This window comes from Stegostoma tigrinum, chromosome 20 (genome assembly GCF_030684315.1).
Source record: "Stegostoma tigrinum isolate sSteTig4 chromosome 20, sSteTig4.hap1, whole genome shotgun sequence".
Classification (NCBI taxonomy): Eukaryota; Metazoa; Chordata; class Chondrichthyes; order Orectolobiformes; family Stegostomatidae; genus Stegostoma; species Stegostoma tigrinum.
The window spans coordinates 48,497,510-48,511,730 of NC_081373.1; the positions used below are offsets into that span (position 1 = coordinate 48,497,510).

General features: G+C 41.5%; 1 protein-coding gene across 1 annotated transcript in view; it reads right to left on the minus strand.

Annotated features, from left to right (window-relative positions):
- Positions 1–14,221, minus strand: part of pcdh15b (protocadherin-related 15b) — a 799,002-nt gene that overhangs the window by 601,563 nt on the left and 183,218 nt on the right. Inside the window, exons 4-5 of the mRNA XM_059653150.1 lie at positions 8,192–8,206; positions 7,775–7,840 (exon numbers count right to left, since the gene is read on the minus strand). Of these exons, the coding sequence (XP_059509133.1) occupies positions 7,775–7,840; positions 8,192–8,206 (81 nt within the window). The remainder of the gene's footprint in view (positions 1–7,774; positions 7,841–8,191; positions 8,207–14,221) is intronic.

Here is a 14,221-nt window from a genome sequence, read left to right on the forward strand (position 1 = left end):
TCCAGTTGTCCTACTTAATTCACCAGAACAAGATCCAATATTGCTTTATTTCACATAGGAGCAGAAACATAGAAATAGGTCTGAAATGTTCAACAGAGAGGAGTAGTACTGCCATTCGACAAGGTCGTGGATAAACATGAACCTTAACTCCACTTCATAGCTTTCTATAAGATCATCCCTCATTCTTCTGTACTCCAGTTAACATAGTCTAACCAATCCAGTCCCTTTTTATACATCAAGAAGGACAAGCTGTTAATGAGACAAGAGGAAGAGGTGACTCTTGGCTCTCAGCAGGAAACATCATTTGGCATTTTAGTTGACTCCATCGTGAAGTAGCTGCCCCAGAACTCTGCCACATCTTGCACACAAAGCTACAGCCTTAACAGCAAGGATGGATCTGCCAATAGCTGTGAAGGTGGCCATGGTCTAGAATTTCTTTGCACGAGAATTCTATAAGACTGGAGCAGCTGACCCCAGCATCATCTCACAGCTCAAAGCACACTGTTACATCAGATATAACCAAACCCTCTTTATGCCAGGACTGGTACGTTGATAGTATTCTCTCCAAATAGAACGAAGCACAGAGTATTCTGCAAAGGGATCAACTCATCACCTTTATACTTCCCTTTAGTGGTAGCCATGCAGTGAGCTTTGCCTCACCACGTGGTTCCATACATTGTTACCCCAGTGACTGTACCATGGTGAAAGCTTGCTGGAATTGCCATTGGCAAGACTGTAGATGGTTCATGAAAAGCCCTTGAGTGAATCTATGCTTGGGAGGCACACAAATAGCATCACCTAGGACTTGATTGTTGACAGGCCATAACAGGGACATTGAATGTTATCTTGAAAGACCATACAAGCTTGTAGCTTAAGTAACTGCTGACATTCTCCTCAGGGCAATTGGCAATTGAACAATCCATGAATCATACATCACTGGAGAGCTTGAAAGCACTTCTGAACATCAGTATCCACAAACCAGGATCAAAACAGTTGGAATGGCACCAAGGTAGCCTGGCATAGCAAGAAAGTTGAGATTTCAGAACATCAGTCCTGAGTTTCTACTGTGCGTTCAGATATTGGCTGCTTGCTATTTTTCTAAACTGGAAGCTAAGATGTTGAGCAACAGACGCTGCTTTACGGCTGGGCCCGCAAGCGTTCTCACATTCAAAAGGAAAGGTTCCAAGCTCTGTCTGAAGCTCTGAAGCTGGATACCCATTGTGATCCTTGACAGTGACACAGACTTTCTAGCTGGTGGGTCTGCCAATGCACCGAATATTTCAGTATGTATATACTACACAGTGTCAAATAAAAAAAAACTCCTCACTTGATCCTTCTGCAGCAGAATTCATGTGCAACCTCACCCTCTGGAGATGCTAGAGGATGAATTTGGCTAAAATATCTCACCATTCTCTCTGGTTTTCAGTCCTACTGCCATCCACAGCCTAAGCTGTAGATGCTCCAATGGTGGTGTGTAAGAGTAGTCAGTTGCTGCTGCCTCCAATGATGGGGCTGAGAAGGAACTGTGTCAGTGAGAGTGTGCAATGTGCACTAATGTATGTGTCAATGCTGAACGACTGTCAATTTGTGCAAACTGTGATGTGTGAATGTGAGGCAGGCAGCAATGTTAAATTTGAAAGGGTGAGGTATGGCTATGAATGTTCTGTCTGAAACATGCTCTATAGAGCTTATTGATAATGACAACTTTGGTGAATGTGTAAGTGTGTGAGGCTAATGGGCTATTAATAACTTATGGAAATGTATTTACTGATCTTGGTAACTCATGTGAAGTCGGTGAGCTTTTTATGACACTGCAGCAAGGTCATCAGAACAGGATTGCCACTATTGACTCCAATAGTCATTTGCACCATCCCCTTCTCTTTATAATATCTGTCTGGAGTGTTCCAGGACCTCCTAGAGAGTCTCTCCTCCTATCCACCACTTCTACCCAGACATCCATTGCTGCATCAGAAAAGACTGAAACACACTTTAGTATGTAATAACACTCCTTGGATTTAGTGATAAAGGGAACTGCAGATGCTGGAGAATCCAAGACTACAAAGTGTGGAGCTGGATGAACACAGCAGGCCAAGCAGCATCTCAGGAGCACTAAAGCTGACGTTTCGGGCCTAGCTCTGATGAAGGGTCTAGGCCCGAAGCATCAGCTTTTGTGCTCCTGAGATACTCCTTAGATTTAATTAGATTTACTAATGTCACATGCACTGAAATACAGTGAAAAGCATTGTTTGCATGCTAACCAGATAAGTCGTACCTTACATAAATACAGCAGAATGCAGAATATAGTGTTACAGCTATAGTGAAGGTTCTGGCAAAGCTCAACTAAAATATACGTAAGATCCATTCATAAGCCTGGTAACAGCAGGGAAGAAACTGCCTTCAAACTTTTATATCTTCTACTCGGTGGAAGAGGGAGGAAGAGAGTATAACTACATTGGAAGGGTCATTGATTATGTTGGCTGTTTTCCCGAGGAAGCAGGCAGTATAGACAGTGCCAATGGAAGAAGATTGGTTTTTGAGAGGGGCTGGGTTATGGTTCACAACTCTCTGCAGTTTCTGGGTCATCTTGGGCAGAGCAGTTGTCACACCAAGCTGTGATGCATCTGGATAGGATGCTTTCTACGGTGCATCTACAAGAATTAGTAAAAGTCACCGTGGACATGCCAAATTTCCTTAGCTTTCTGAGGAAGTAGAGGCTTTGGTGTGCTTTCTTGACTGTAGCATCAACGTGGATGGGCCGGGACAGATTGTTGGTAACATTAACTCTGAGAAACTTTGAAGTTCTCAACTACCTTCACCTCAGTACTAACGATACAGAAAGGAGCATGTCCTCTACTCCACTTCCTATAGTTGATAACCAGCTTCTTCATTTTGTTGACACTGAAGGAGAGATTGGCGTCTCTACACCATGCCACTAAGCAGACTACTATTTCCTGCATAATAAAATGTGAGGCTGGATGAACACAGCAGGCCAAGCAGCATCTCAGGAGCAAAAAAGCTGACGTTTCGGGCCTAGACCCTTCATCAGAGAGGGGGATGGGGGGAGGGAACTGGAATAAATAGGGAGAGAGGGGGAGGCGGACCGAAGATGGAGAGTAAAGAAGATAGGTGGAGAGGGTGTAGGTGGGGAGGTAGGGAGGGGATAGGTCAGTCCAGGGAAGACGGACAGGTCAAGGAGGTGGGATGAGGTTAGTAGGTAGCTGGGGGTGCAGCTTGGGGTGGGAGGAAGGGATGGGTGAGAGGAAGAACCGGTTAGGGAGGCAGAGACAGGTTGGACTGGTTTTGGGATGCAGTGGGTGGGGGGGAAGAGCTGGGCTGGTTGTGTGGTGCAGTGGGGGGAGGGGATGAACTGGGCTGGTTTAGGGATGCAGTGGGGGAAGGGGAGATTTTGAAACTGGTGAAGTCCACATTGATACCATATGGCTGCAGGGTTCCCAGGCGGAATATGAGTTGCTGTTCCTGCAACCTTCGGGTGGCATCATTGTGGCAGTGCAGGAGGCCCATGATGGACATGTCATCAAGAGAATGGGAGGGGGAGTGGAAATGGTTTGCGACTGGGAGGTGCAGTTGTTTGTTGCGAACTGAGCGGAGGTGTTCTGCAAAGCGGTCCCCAAGCCTCCGCTTGGTTTCCCCAATGTAGAGAAAGCCGCACCGGGTACAGTGGATGCAGTATACCACATTGGCAGATGTGCAGGTGAACCTCTGCTTAATGTGGAATGTCATCTTGGGGCCTGGGATGGGGGTGAGGGAGGAGGTGTGGGGACAAGTGTAGCATTTCCTGCGGTTGCAGGGGAAGGTGCCGGGTGTGGTGGGGTTGGAGGGCAGTGTGGAGCGAACAAGGGAGTCACGGAGAGAGTGGTCTCTCCGGAAAGCAGACAGGGGTGGGGATGGAAAAATGTCTTGGGTGGTGGGGTCGGATTGTAAATGGCGGAAGTGTCGGAGGATAATGCGTTGTATCCGGAGGTTGGTAGGGTGGTGTGTGAGAACGAGGGGGATCCTCTTGGGGCGGTTGTGGCGGGGGCGGGGTGTGAGGGATGTGTCGCGGGAAATGCGGGAGACGCGGTCAAGGGCGTTCTCAATCACCGTGGGGGGGAAGTTGCGGTCCTTAAAGAACTTGGACATCTGGGATGTGCGGGAGTGGAATGTCTTATCGTGGGAGCAGATGCGGCGGAGGCGGAGGAATTGGGAATAGGGGATGGAATTTTTGCAGGAGGGTGGGTGGGAGGAGGTGTATTCTAGGTAGCTGTGGGAGTCGGTGGGCTTGAAATGGACATCAGTTACAAGCTGGTTGCCTGAGATGGAGACTGAGAGGTCCAGGAAGGTGAGGGATGTGCTGGAGATGGCCCAGGTGAACTGAAGGTTATCTCTGATACTATTTCCTGCACTCTGACTCATTGTTGTCTGAGATCTGATCTACTACGGTGGTGACATCAGCTAACTGGTAAATAGAGTTAGAGCTGGATTTGGTCACACAGTTGTGAGTGTAAAAGGAGTACACTAAGGAGCTGAGTGTACAGCCTTATTGGGCACTGGTATTGAGCATTATTGTGAAGGAGATGATATCACCTTTCTCTACTGATTCTAATCCCCCCTTCTGCTCAAATACTCTTCTTTAGCCAATTCCAACACCTTCTGCTGCTCAAAAATAACACCCCTTTAAGACGGACAAACTGTCTTCAAGTAAGGCAAGTTAGTTTTATATGGATCTCAGCAAGTCGCATAGAGTTTGCATGTTGCCTACATGAACTCAGGCAGATTAAATATGCAGCATAAATCAACCTTATGATGTTTTAAAATTTTGCCTCTTCCCGTCAACCCTCTGCTTAGCTCTATCTAAATTACAATAATGTTCTATGGCTGTAATCTTTCTTTTCAAATTTATAACTTTCCCCTCAATCCCCCACCCATGCCATTTTCGAACAGTCTTGCTAATTATTTGATTCACCACTAAGCTAATCATAATGCAGGTTACATTTAGCCATTCCAATGGAGCAACTCCAATCTTTTGCTAGCATGGTGTCAGTGCCCTGTGAATTGAAACTGTTTCCCATATCACTGAGCAACACATTCAACCTTCAGATCTATAAACACTGTACCAAATTGAGCATGCTTCATCTAATACCCTAGAGATTATTAGTTTTGATATTTGGCATGCTATTTGGCTTGCAACAGTCTAGGAATAAGGGGTAAGCAATTCAGCACTGAAATCAGGTAGAACTTCTTCACTCAGCGAGTTGTGAACGTGTGGAATTCTCTCCCTTAGGAAGCTGTTGGGGCCAGTTCATTAGGTCTGTTCAAGAGGGAGATGGATGTGGTCCTTATGGCTAAAGGGATTTGGGGAGAGGGCAGGAATGGGATACTGAAATTGTATGATCAGCTATGATCGTATTGAATTATGGTGCAGGCCTGAAGGGCTGAATGGCCTGCTCCTGCACATTTTTTTTTAATGTTTCAACTGCTCGGACCCTCTCAGCAAAGCCTCATTCTTAAAAATACTTGTGTTATTGTTTCCCATGTGAGCTATAACAAAAGGATCCCCTGCTCACACTCCATGTTCCTCTTCAACTACAAAAAGATGATGCTAACACTTGAGCAGGTACCTAGTTTTGAAAGTGGGAATGGTGCAGTACACATTAACACTATTCTGCTGGACAGGCTTCCACCTAAAATTACAGCCGGAGTGTTCCGATAACATAAATCAAGATCCAATCTGCATTACTAAACAGCTGCACACTTCCTCATTGGCACATTCTGCTTTCTGGCTCCAAACAGCAGTTTAATATTGGAATACAAGGGCAGTGAGACTAGAGCGGGTGAGTCATTCGTTCTCATTTCTTAAATGGTCCACCCCTCCGTAATCACTACGGTGGTTTGGCCAGGTGGAGAGTTAAGTCCTTGTGCTTAAAGGGATTATGAAGTATAACTATCTGTCATTTACTTCAATGGCAATTACTTATTTGTGTAACTTTCTAACAGGTTCTCCAGTACCATGAGACAATTAAGCAGAAAGCAGTATATTAACCCATATGTTCACAATTCAAGTGCAGCCTAATTGTAATACATGTAGCAATCCACAAGTGCATTTAGTAAATTATGTCTTCCAGATAGTAATTCATATGTCTGCCAGCAGTGTGGTATTTCTTCTACCTATGGGAGGCATTTGTTGATTTAAATAACCTGAGAGCCCAATGCTCATTGTTTAGATGAAGTGGTAGTCCTTGCAGTCAAGCAGGCCAAATGCGCTGCAGCCCATGGGGCACCCAATGTTTTAAAATTATCGATATGTTAATATAATTTCACAATGCAGTTGCTTAAATGTTTGTACTGAGTATATAAATTACATTGCTGCTATTCATCTCAAGCCAACATGATTGATAAATATATTTGAAATCATACATTTAATCTTGCATTAAGTGAGTTGCAGCATTTGGTGCTGTTGCAGGACCAAAACAGTTCAAAACTTAACATTAGGTTTCAGCCTTGACTCAATGTTATAACTCTTCACTCAAAGTGGATGTAGTAGGTTCAAGCCCCAGTTTAGAACTTACCAACACATATTTTTAGTTGACACAGAATCACCGAATTGTTAAAGGGCCTTTCGGCACAACATATCTGCACCAGCTCCATTTTGACTTGGTACCAAATTCGCGTCTTTTGCCCATAATCCTGCACACTGGTTGATTGTTTAAGCAGAAACAATGTCCACTTGAACACCTCAATAGCACCTGCCCTGCAACACTTCCAGGCATTGTATTCCAAACATGGACCAATTGCAGAGTAAAGCATTGCAGGAGCATTGAATGGTTTTACAAATGAATTGGTAAATCAAGAGCCCATTTGCCTACTCATACAGATACAAAACATTCCATTACTACATTACGCATTTTTTTTAGGTCCTGATTCATCTAAACCACAAATAACACCAAGCACAGAATAGCTGATCTGTTGGTGTATACAAAATGGATACCATGTTTTCCTACATGACAACAGTGGCGACACTTCAGAAAAAATTAATGGGGTATGATGCGCTTTGCAAAACCATATGCCAAGAATGTAGCTAGATTAAGCACAAATCCTTTCTTTATCACAGAAACTTATGGTTCAGGAAGAGGTCACACTCTCAACTTGAAAGGATTGTCATTTATTTCTCTAATGCTGCTATAATAATCACAATAATATCATAAATCACTACTTGATACAGGTCAACACAATTTCTTTTAAATACTGTACTCCCTTCTTTGCTTTGTTACTTGAATTCCTAATTCAAAATTTTAGTTTACAAATGACTGAAGTTTTGAAAAATGGAAATTTTACTTTTCGTGCCCAGAACTATTTTGGCATCTTCCCTTAGTTAAGTGCATCTGCCAAGGCATTTGCAATTGGCATGTCTTCACTATAATGCAGTATATGCCAAAAGTGACTTACTTGTGACCTGAACTTATTCAAAATAACAAGTGAAATTATGAGCTACGTAATTAACATTTGGTTAATGCCTCTGTTATAATAATTGTCAGATTAATGTCGTTAAAACATCTTAAGTGTTTGTCAGTTATTGTCATTTACAGTGCTTCTGGCCTCAGCTCTCCATATACAATTAACAGAATTAAATTCAAGTTAAGACATTTGAGCTTAGTTCATTCAAAAGCAACATTTATTTTTGAATGTTGCCTTCCACAGTGGTTATTTTCTGTTGCAGATTGTCGAAAATCAAAATTGCAAACAATTTTATTGAATTTAAACATAAAATGCTACTCACCATTTCGACTTTCTTCATCAATTGCTACAATTGTTGCTGGAGGACCTGATCTTGCTAGCTTGCAATCTGTCAGCAACAAAAGACATCATGCACATACACTTTAAGAACTTGTGAAGTAAACTCAACAATTAGCACAATTTTAAAAATGTAAACAAATTTTGTTGTTATTTTTATAGATTTCCTTTTCATACAGAAAAAATACATGAAGAACAAGATTTAGTTAAAGTAGAGGTTAGACATGTTCTGCAACTGCTTTCTCTTTCCCAATCCTTCCTTTATACGCTGTAAATTTTAATTGAACACGTCATTATCTATGAAACTAAACTAGACAGGTTAAATTTTTTATGCTTAAATATTTAGATTAGCCAAGCATTTAAAAACACTAAAAATATGCAACTTCAGTATACACCGTCTTACCGTCAAACTGCCAATCTGGAGTCAAAGTTCAGTGTCACAAGACAGAGGCAGCACAGCATAGTCGAGGAGAAGAAAGGATGACAAATGTTTTGTGGAATAAAATAGAAAATTAGATTTCAAAATAAAGGCAAGAATTGAAAGGTTCAATTAAAAGTGCACCGAAGAAAAAGAAAATTACTCAAGAAGCATCAAATCATATTTCCTAACTGTAAACAGAGCTCCAAAACATACCTTGTGTTCAGCAAAACACAAGGCCAGCCTAAGGCCCAAGTAAAAGAACAGAAAAGGGGGTCGAACTCTGTGATGTTGGTAACCAGAAATGTTATTCCTTTGCTTCTTAACGTATGAGAGCTGCCCTCCTCAATCAAAGTCTGAGACAAAACACTCAACTTAAATGTAAATTTGTTCAAGTTATTAGTACTGAAGGAGGAATAAACAAAAAAAGCCGAATCATGAGTTTGTATGAGTTCAGATATAACAATAAATGTATTTATAATAAAAGTACATAATATCTCTTTTCATGAAGAATGCTTGAAAAAGATCTTGATATATTCAAGATAATTTAATATCTCATTCATTCTCACATGCAATATTTGACACCAACACCATAGTTTTCAGTTCTGCACTTAGTTTGTCCGGGTTTCCAGAACTGCAGTCTTGCTTGGGGGCTTTATATTGTTTGAGTTTAATCAATGAAGTCTGAGCTGGTGCTAACATTGTTTAATCAAGGATCCATCATGGTCACTCCTGTTTCTAATCTGCATCCTGTCTTCCAGTGACATCATCCAAAAACATATTGTCAATTTTCCCTCGGACACTGACAAAACCTAGCTGAACCACACCACTGTCTCGCCAATTCTCCACTGCCACAAAATAATTTCACTGTTTATCAGACAGCCAGCACTGAATAAGGAGGAATTTCCTCCAATTAAACATTGACTTTCTGCCAGAAAGTCAATTCCCTATCTGCTGAAGGCATTGTTGTCTCAGAACATATCAGATAGCTTGCAATATTGATGTGCTATTTGACTAAGATGACCTACCAACCACATACGTGTACCATTGTTAAGACTGTTATACTCTACATAGGGAAAGATGATATTTAAAACTATATGTATATATACAACCTTACATTTACTTTTCATGCATCAAACGCCTAATTCAATCACCCATAATCCATTGAGTGTCTCTTTAAGTTTACTCAGGCAAAATTGCAGTTAATGCCCTTCCCTTGGATATAAATAAAAGCAAATGATGTTCAATTACAAAGACCATATTCATATCCCCATAACATCATCAAAATTGTTCCCATCTCAGGTTAGCTGCTACTGGCAAACTCATCTGTCGCATTGTTAATGCTAGGCTTAACAATTTCTGGTTGGTATCCCACATTATACCCCTGAAATTACCAAAGCCCAATTGCCTGTGTCTTTCCACAATAAAAAGCATCCCAGTGCTAAAGGTAAATTATGTAGCATGCCTCAATGACAACTGTTCTGACCTCCATGATTATGGACTGCTTCAAGAGGTTAGTTATTGCTCACATCAACCCCAGCATCGAAGAGTGCCTTGATCCTTTGCAATTCACCTACTGATGAAACAGGTCCATGGTACACTCATCCCTGGAATATGTGGACAACAAGGATACCTACATCAGACTCCTACAAACTGACTACAGCTTTGCCTTCAACTCCACAATTCCAAACAAACCCATCTCCAGACTCTGGGATATAAGTTTCTGCTCCCCACTATGTAACCAGATTCCTGACTTTTTGACCAACAGACCACAGTCAGTAAGAATAGGTGACGCACTTCATCCATGATAATCCTCAATACTAAAGCCCCGCAAGACTGCTTTTGCAGCTTCATATTATATTCCTTATACACACAAGACTATGTGGCCAAATTCTGCACCAACACCATTTATATGTTTGCTGACAACATCGCCGTTGTAAGTCAGATCTCAAATAACAAGATGGAGTACAGGAATGAGATAGAGTGCTTAGCAGCATGGTGTAAAGTCAACAAACTCTCCATCTGCATCAGTAAAACAAAGGATCTGGTCATTGTTTTCAGTAAGCGGACTGGAGGGCACGCCCCTGTCTGCATCTGTGCTGCTGAGGTGGAGATGGTCAAGAGTGAAAGTTTCTAGGAGTGACGATCATCAACAATCTGTCTTGGTCCACCCACTTCAAGACTACGGTCAAGAAAGCACAACAACGCTATTTCGTTAGGAGCCTAAGGAAATTCAGCATGACCATAAAGACGCTTACAAATTTTTGTAGATGCACCATGGAAAGCATCCTATCTGGATGCATCACAATGTAGTATGGCAACTGTTCTTCTGCAAGAAACTGGAGAGTTGTGAACACAGCTTTGTCCATTACACAAATCAGCCTCTTTCCATAGACCCCATACTTCCTGCTGCATTGGGAAAGCAGCTGACATAATCCAAGATCCCTTCCACCCCAGTTATGGTCTCGTTCACCCTTTTCCATTGGGCAGAAGATATAAAATTTTGAGTGCACGTACAAACAGATTCCAGCACAGCATCTTCCCCGCTGCTATCAGACTTTTGAATGGACCTCTCAAATGTTAATGTTGGTCGCTCTCTGAGCCTTTTCAACAGCTGTAACATTGTATCCTGTACTCTATTGTTACCCAGATGCACTTGTATAGTACCATCTGCCTGTAAAGCACATAAGATAACAGTTTTCACAGTACATCGGTACTCGTGACAATAAGAAATCAAATCAAATCAAAATCACTCATTTAGCCTTGAGCCACTGATTTGCATTGAGCCACTGATTATTTGGGAGCTGATTTCAAAATGGTTGTCCTTGTTTTCAAATCCTTCGAAGGCCTACATCCTTCCTACATCTGTAGTACCTCCCAGTCACACAACCGACCATGCATTCTGCATTCCTCTAACTCTGGCCTGTTGGCCAATCCTAATATTAATTTTTCCACTGTTGATGTCAGTGCCTTCAGTAGTCAAAGCTGTAGGACCCTTTAATGTGTCTTGAGCCATTTCGCCTTAATCTGTCTTCTCCCTCAAAACACCCCATGAAGCCTACCTCTTTAATCAAGCCTTTAACCAAACATCTGAATATCATCTTCATGACTCCATGTCAAAATTTGTTTTATAAAGCTGTTGTGAAGTGCTTTGACACATCATTTCTTGAAAGTAATTATAATAAATTGACAATTCTGTTGTTATTGTACAGAGCAATCAATTAAATTTTCAATGTGCACAAATCAATTGTGGGGAGAAAAACATTAAGCAGTTCCAGGATGGCTCACTGATATTTAACAGTTCCAGTCTAACTCTTCAGGTAGATTTTATCAATGCCTTCTATTAACCATAACCAAAAGATTTTTGTAGACCTCATCAATGCTGATGTATTGATCAGCAGGGTAGGAAGTATATTCGGACCACATAGGAGGAAGTCCTTGGCACCACTTCCATGTTTATATTCCCTCACTTGCTACATGAATATTCAAGTCTAGCAAAGTCATCACAACAGGAAATGTGATAAGCAGATGCCAGTTAGCAGGGCAGCTCCACCAACCCTCAAGAACATTGATATCTTTTCATAGCCAGCACATCCATAAACACCTACTCCCTCCACCACCAATGCTCAGTAGCAACAATGTGCACTATCTAAAAGATACCCTACAGTAATTCACATTGGGTCCCCAGGCAGCACCTTTCAATGGTGTAATTAGTACCTTCAAGCAGCATTAAGGCAGCAGATACACAAGAACACCAGCACCTGAAAATCCCTTCAAGCAACTTATTATCCTGACTTGGAAATATACTGCCACTACTTCAGTGTTGCTCAGTCAAAATGCTGGAACTCCCTCCTGAAGAGCATTTTAGACCTTCTATAAACATTAACTGCAACAGTTCAAGACGGTAGCCCTTCTCAAGGGTAATAAGTGACAGATAATGAATGCTGGCCCAGGTCAGCAATGCCCACAATCCATGAATGAATTATAATTGTCACATTCCTCACTTTGATAATAATATCCTAACATAATTATCTCAGAATAATCTTAAAGGAAATTGATAAGTGAGGTTGTCATCATCGTATAATTTTGAAAATTAGAAATTGCAAACGAAAACTGAAGTAAGATTTTTTAAGCAGATTATTATTGTTTATTGGAGCAGACGTTTATAGTTGCACATGGTCAGGAAGGAGAAATCACATCCACAGTGAGAATGAGCATACAGCTCAGGGAATCTGGAGGCAATGTGAGAATTCGGTGCAGAAGGGAAAAAGTCTTTTTTACTTGCTTTTTTTCACTTCATAGTTTGCAAGGTCTTTTCACAGGACTAAATGAAAACCAGAACTAGTGGCCTAGCACAAAAGAATGAGTGACATCAAAGCAAGACTGTAAATTAATTGATTTCTACTAACTTTTAATTCAACTATTTATTGCAGGTTATTCTCAGGTTGAAAGTAAATATGAAAAATATTTACAGATTAGAAACTAAAAGATGAGTAAGAATTTTTTAAAACTCAAATTAAGAATGAAGTTTAAAAAAAACAGATGTAGGGCCAGGTGATGTGTTAGATCTGCGTGATGTGGGAGTTATTGGAATTCATTATTGTTCATAGTGACCACATCTGTAGGGTGCTGGAGGAACTCCAGCTCAGAGTTGATGAGTTGGAGTCTGAGCTTTGAACACTGCAACACAGTAGGGAGGAAGACAGTTACTTGAACGCTGGCTTTCAGGAGGCACTCACATCCCTTAGGTCAACTACCTCAAATTCGGTCAGTCGTCAAGAACAGGAGGGTGTGACCAAAAGCAAGGCAAGCGGAGGCAAAGGAGACTCAACCCTTGAGCTTGTCTAACAGGTTTGAGATTCTTGCATCCTGTGTGAATGAGAGCACGGGATATCAACAGGATGAGTAATCTGACCAGAGCATTGTGGTATAAGGAGCCATTCAAGACAGGTGATAAAAGAGAAATATAGTTGCAATCAGGGATAGCACAGACAGGGGAATAGACACTGTTCTCTGTGGTCAGGATTGACAGTCCCGAAGGCTGTGTTACCTGCTGATGCCTGGGTCCAGGATGTTTCATCTGGGAGACAGAAGAACTTGGATAGGAGAGGAAAGATCCAGTTGTCATGATCCACATTGATACCAACCACACACATATAAAGAGGAAAGGGGTTCTACTGAGGGAATATGAGCAGCTGGGTGCTAATTGAAAAAATCAGAACCAGTAAGGGAATAATCTCCAGATTACTACTTGGGGCATGAACGAATTGGGGCCAACGGGTTTAAAGAGGTAAATGGATTGTTCTAAGATTGGCAACAGAGAACACAATCAGTTCAAACAGTTATGCACTTATAAACAATGGTTTGGATATTCTCTTGGATACTAATTGTGTAATAATTCTATTTTGATTAATATTCAAGTTAATGGAATCTATCATATCCATTATGTTAGAACAAGCAATTCAATATTAGATGATGGCACAGGTATTATCGTATGGTTATTAATGTAGAGATTCAGGTAAAGCTCTGGGGTCCTGGGGTTCAAATCCTGTCATGGCAGATGGTAGGATTTGACTTCAGTAATAATCTGGAAATAAGAGTTTAATAATGATGACAAAGCCTTTGTTGATTGTCAAGGAATACCTATCTGATTTACTAATGTCCTTTAGGAGAAGGAAATCTGCCATTCCCGGTAATGACCTCCTACAATCTTTTCAGGTACCGAAGCCTGAACACAAGTACCAGCAGGTTCAGGAACAGCTTCTTCCTGGCCATTATCAGACTGATGAATGGACTGCCTAGCCTCAAATAATGCTGATCTTGCTAACTATGGTCTCGTATTTGGCGCAAGGCTTACAGTGTTGTACTTTGATGCATGCAGTATGCAAAACAAGGTGAATGAGCTTGAAGTGTGGATTGAAATTGGCAGATGCGATGTGGGTATTACAGAGACATTGCTGCTGGGGATCAGGGCTGCGAATTAAATAGACAAATATATACCTCCTGTCAAAAAGA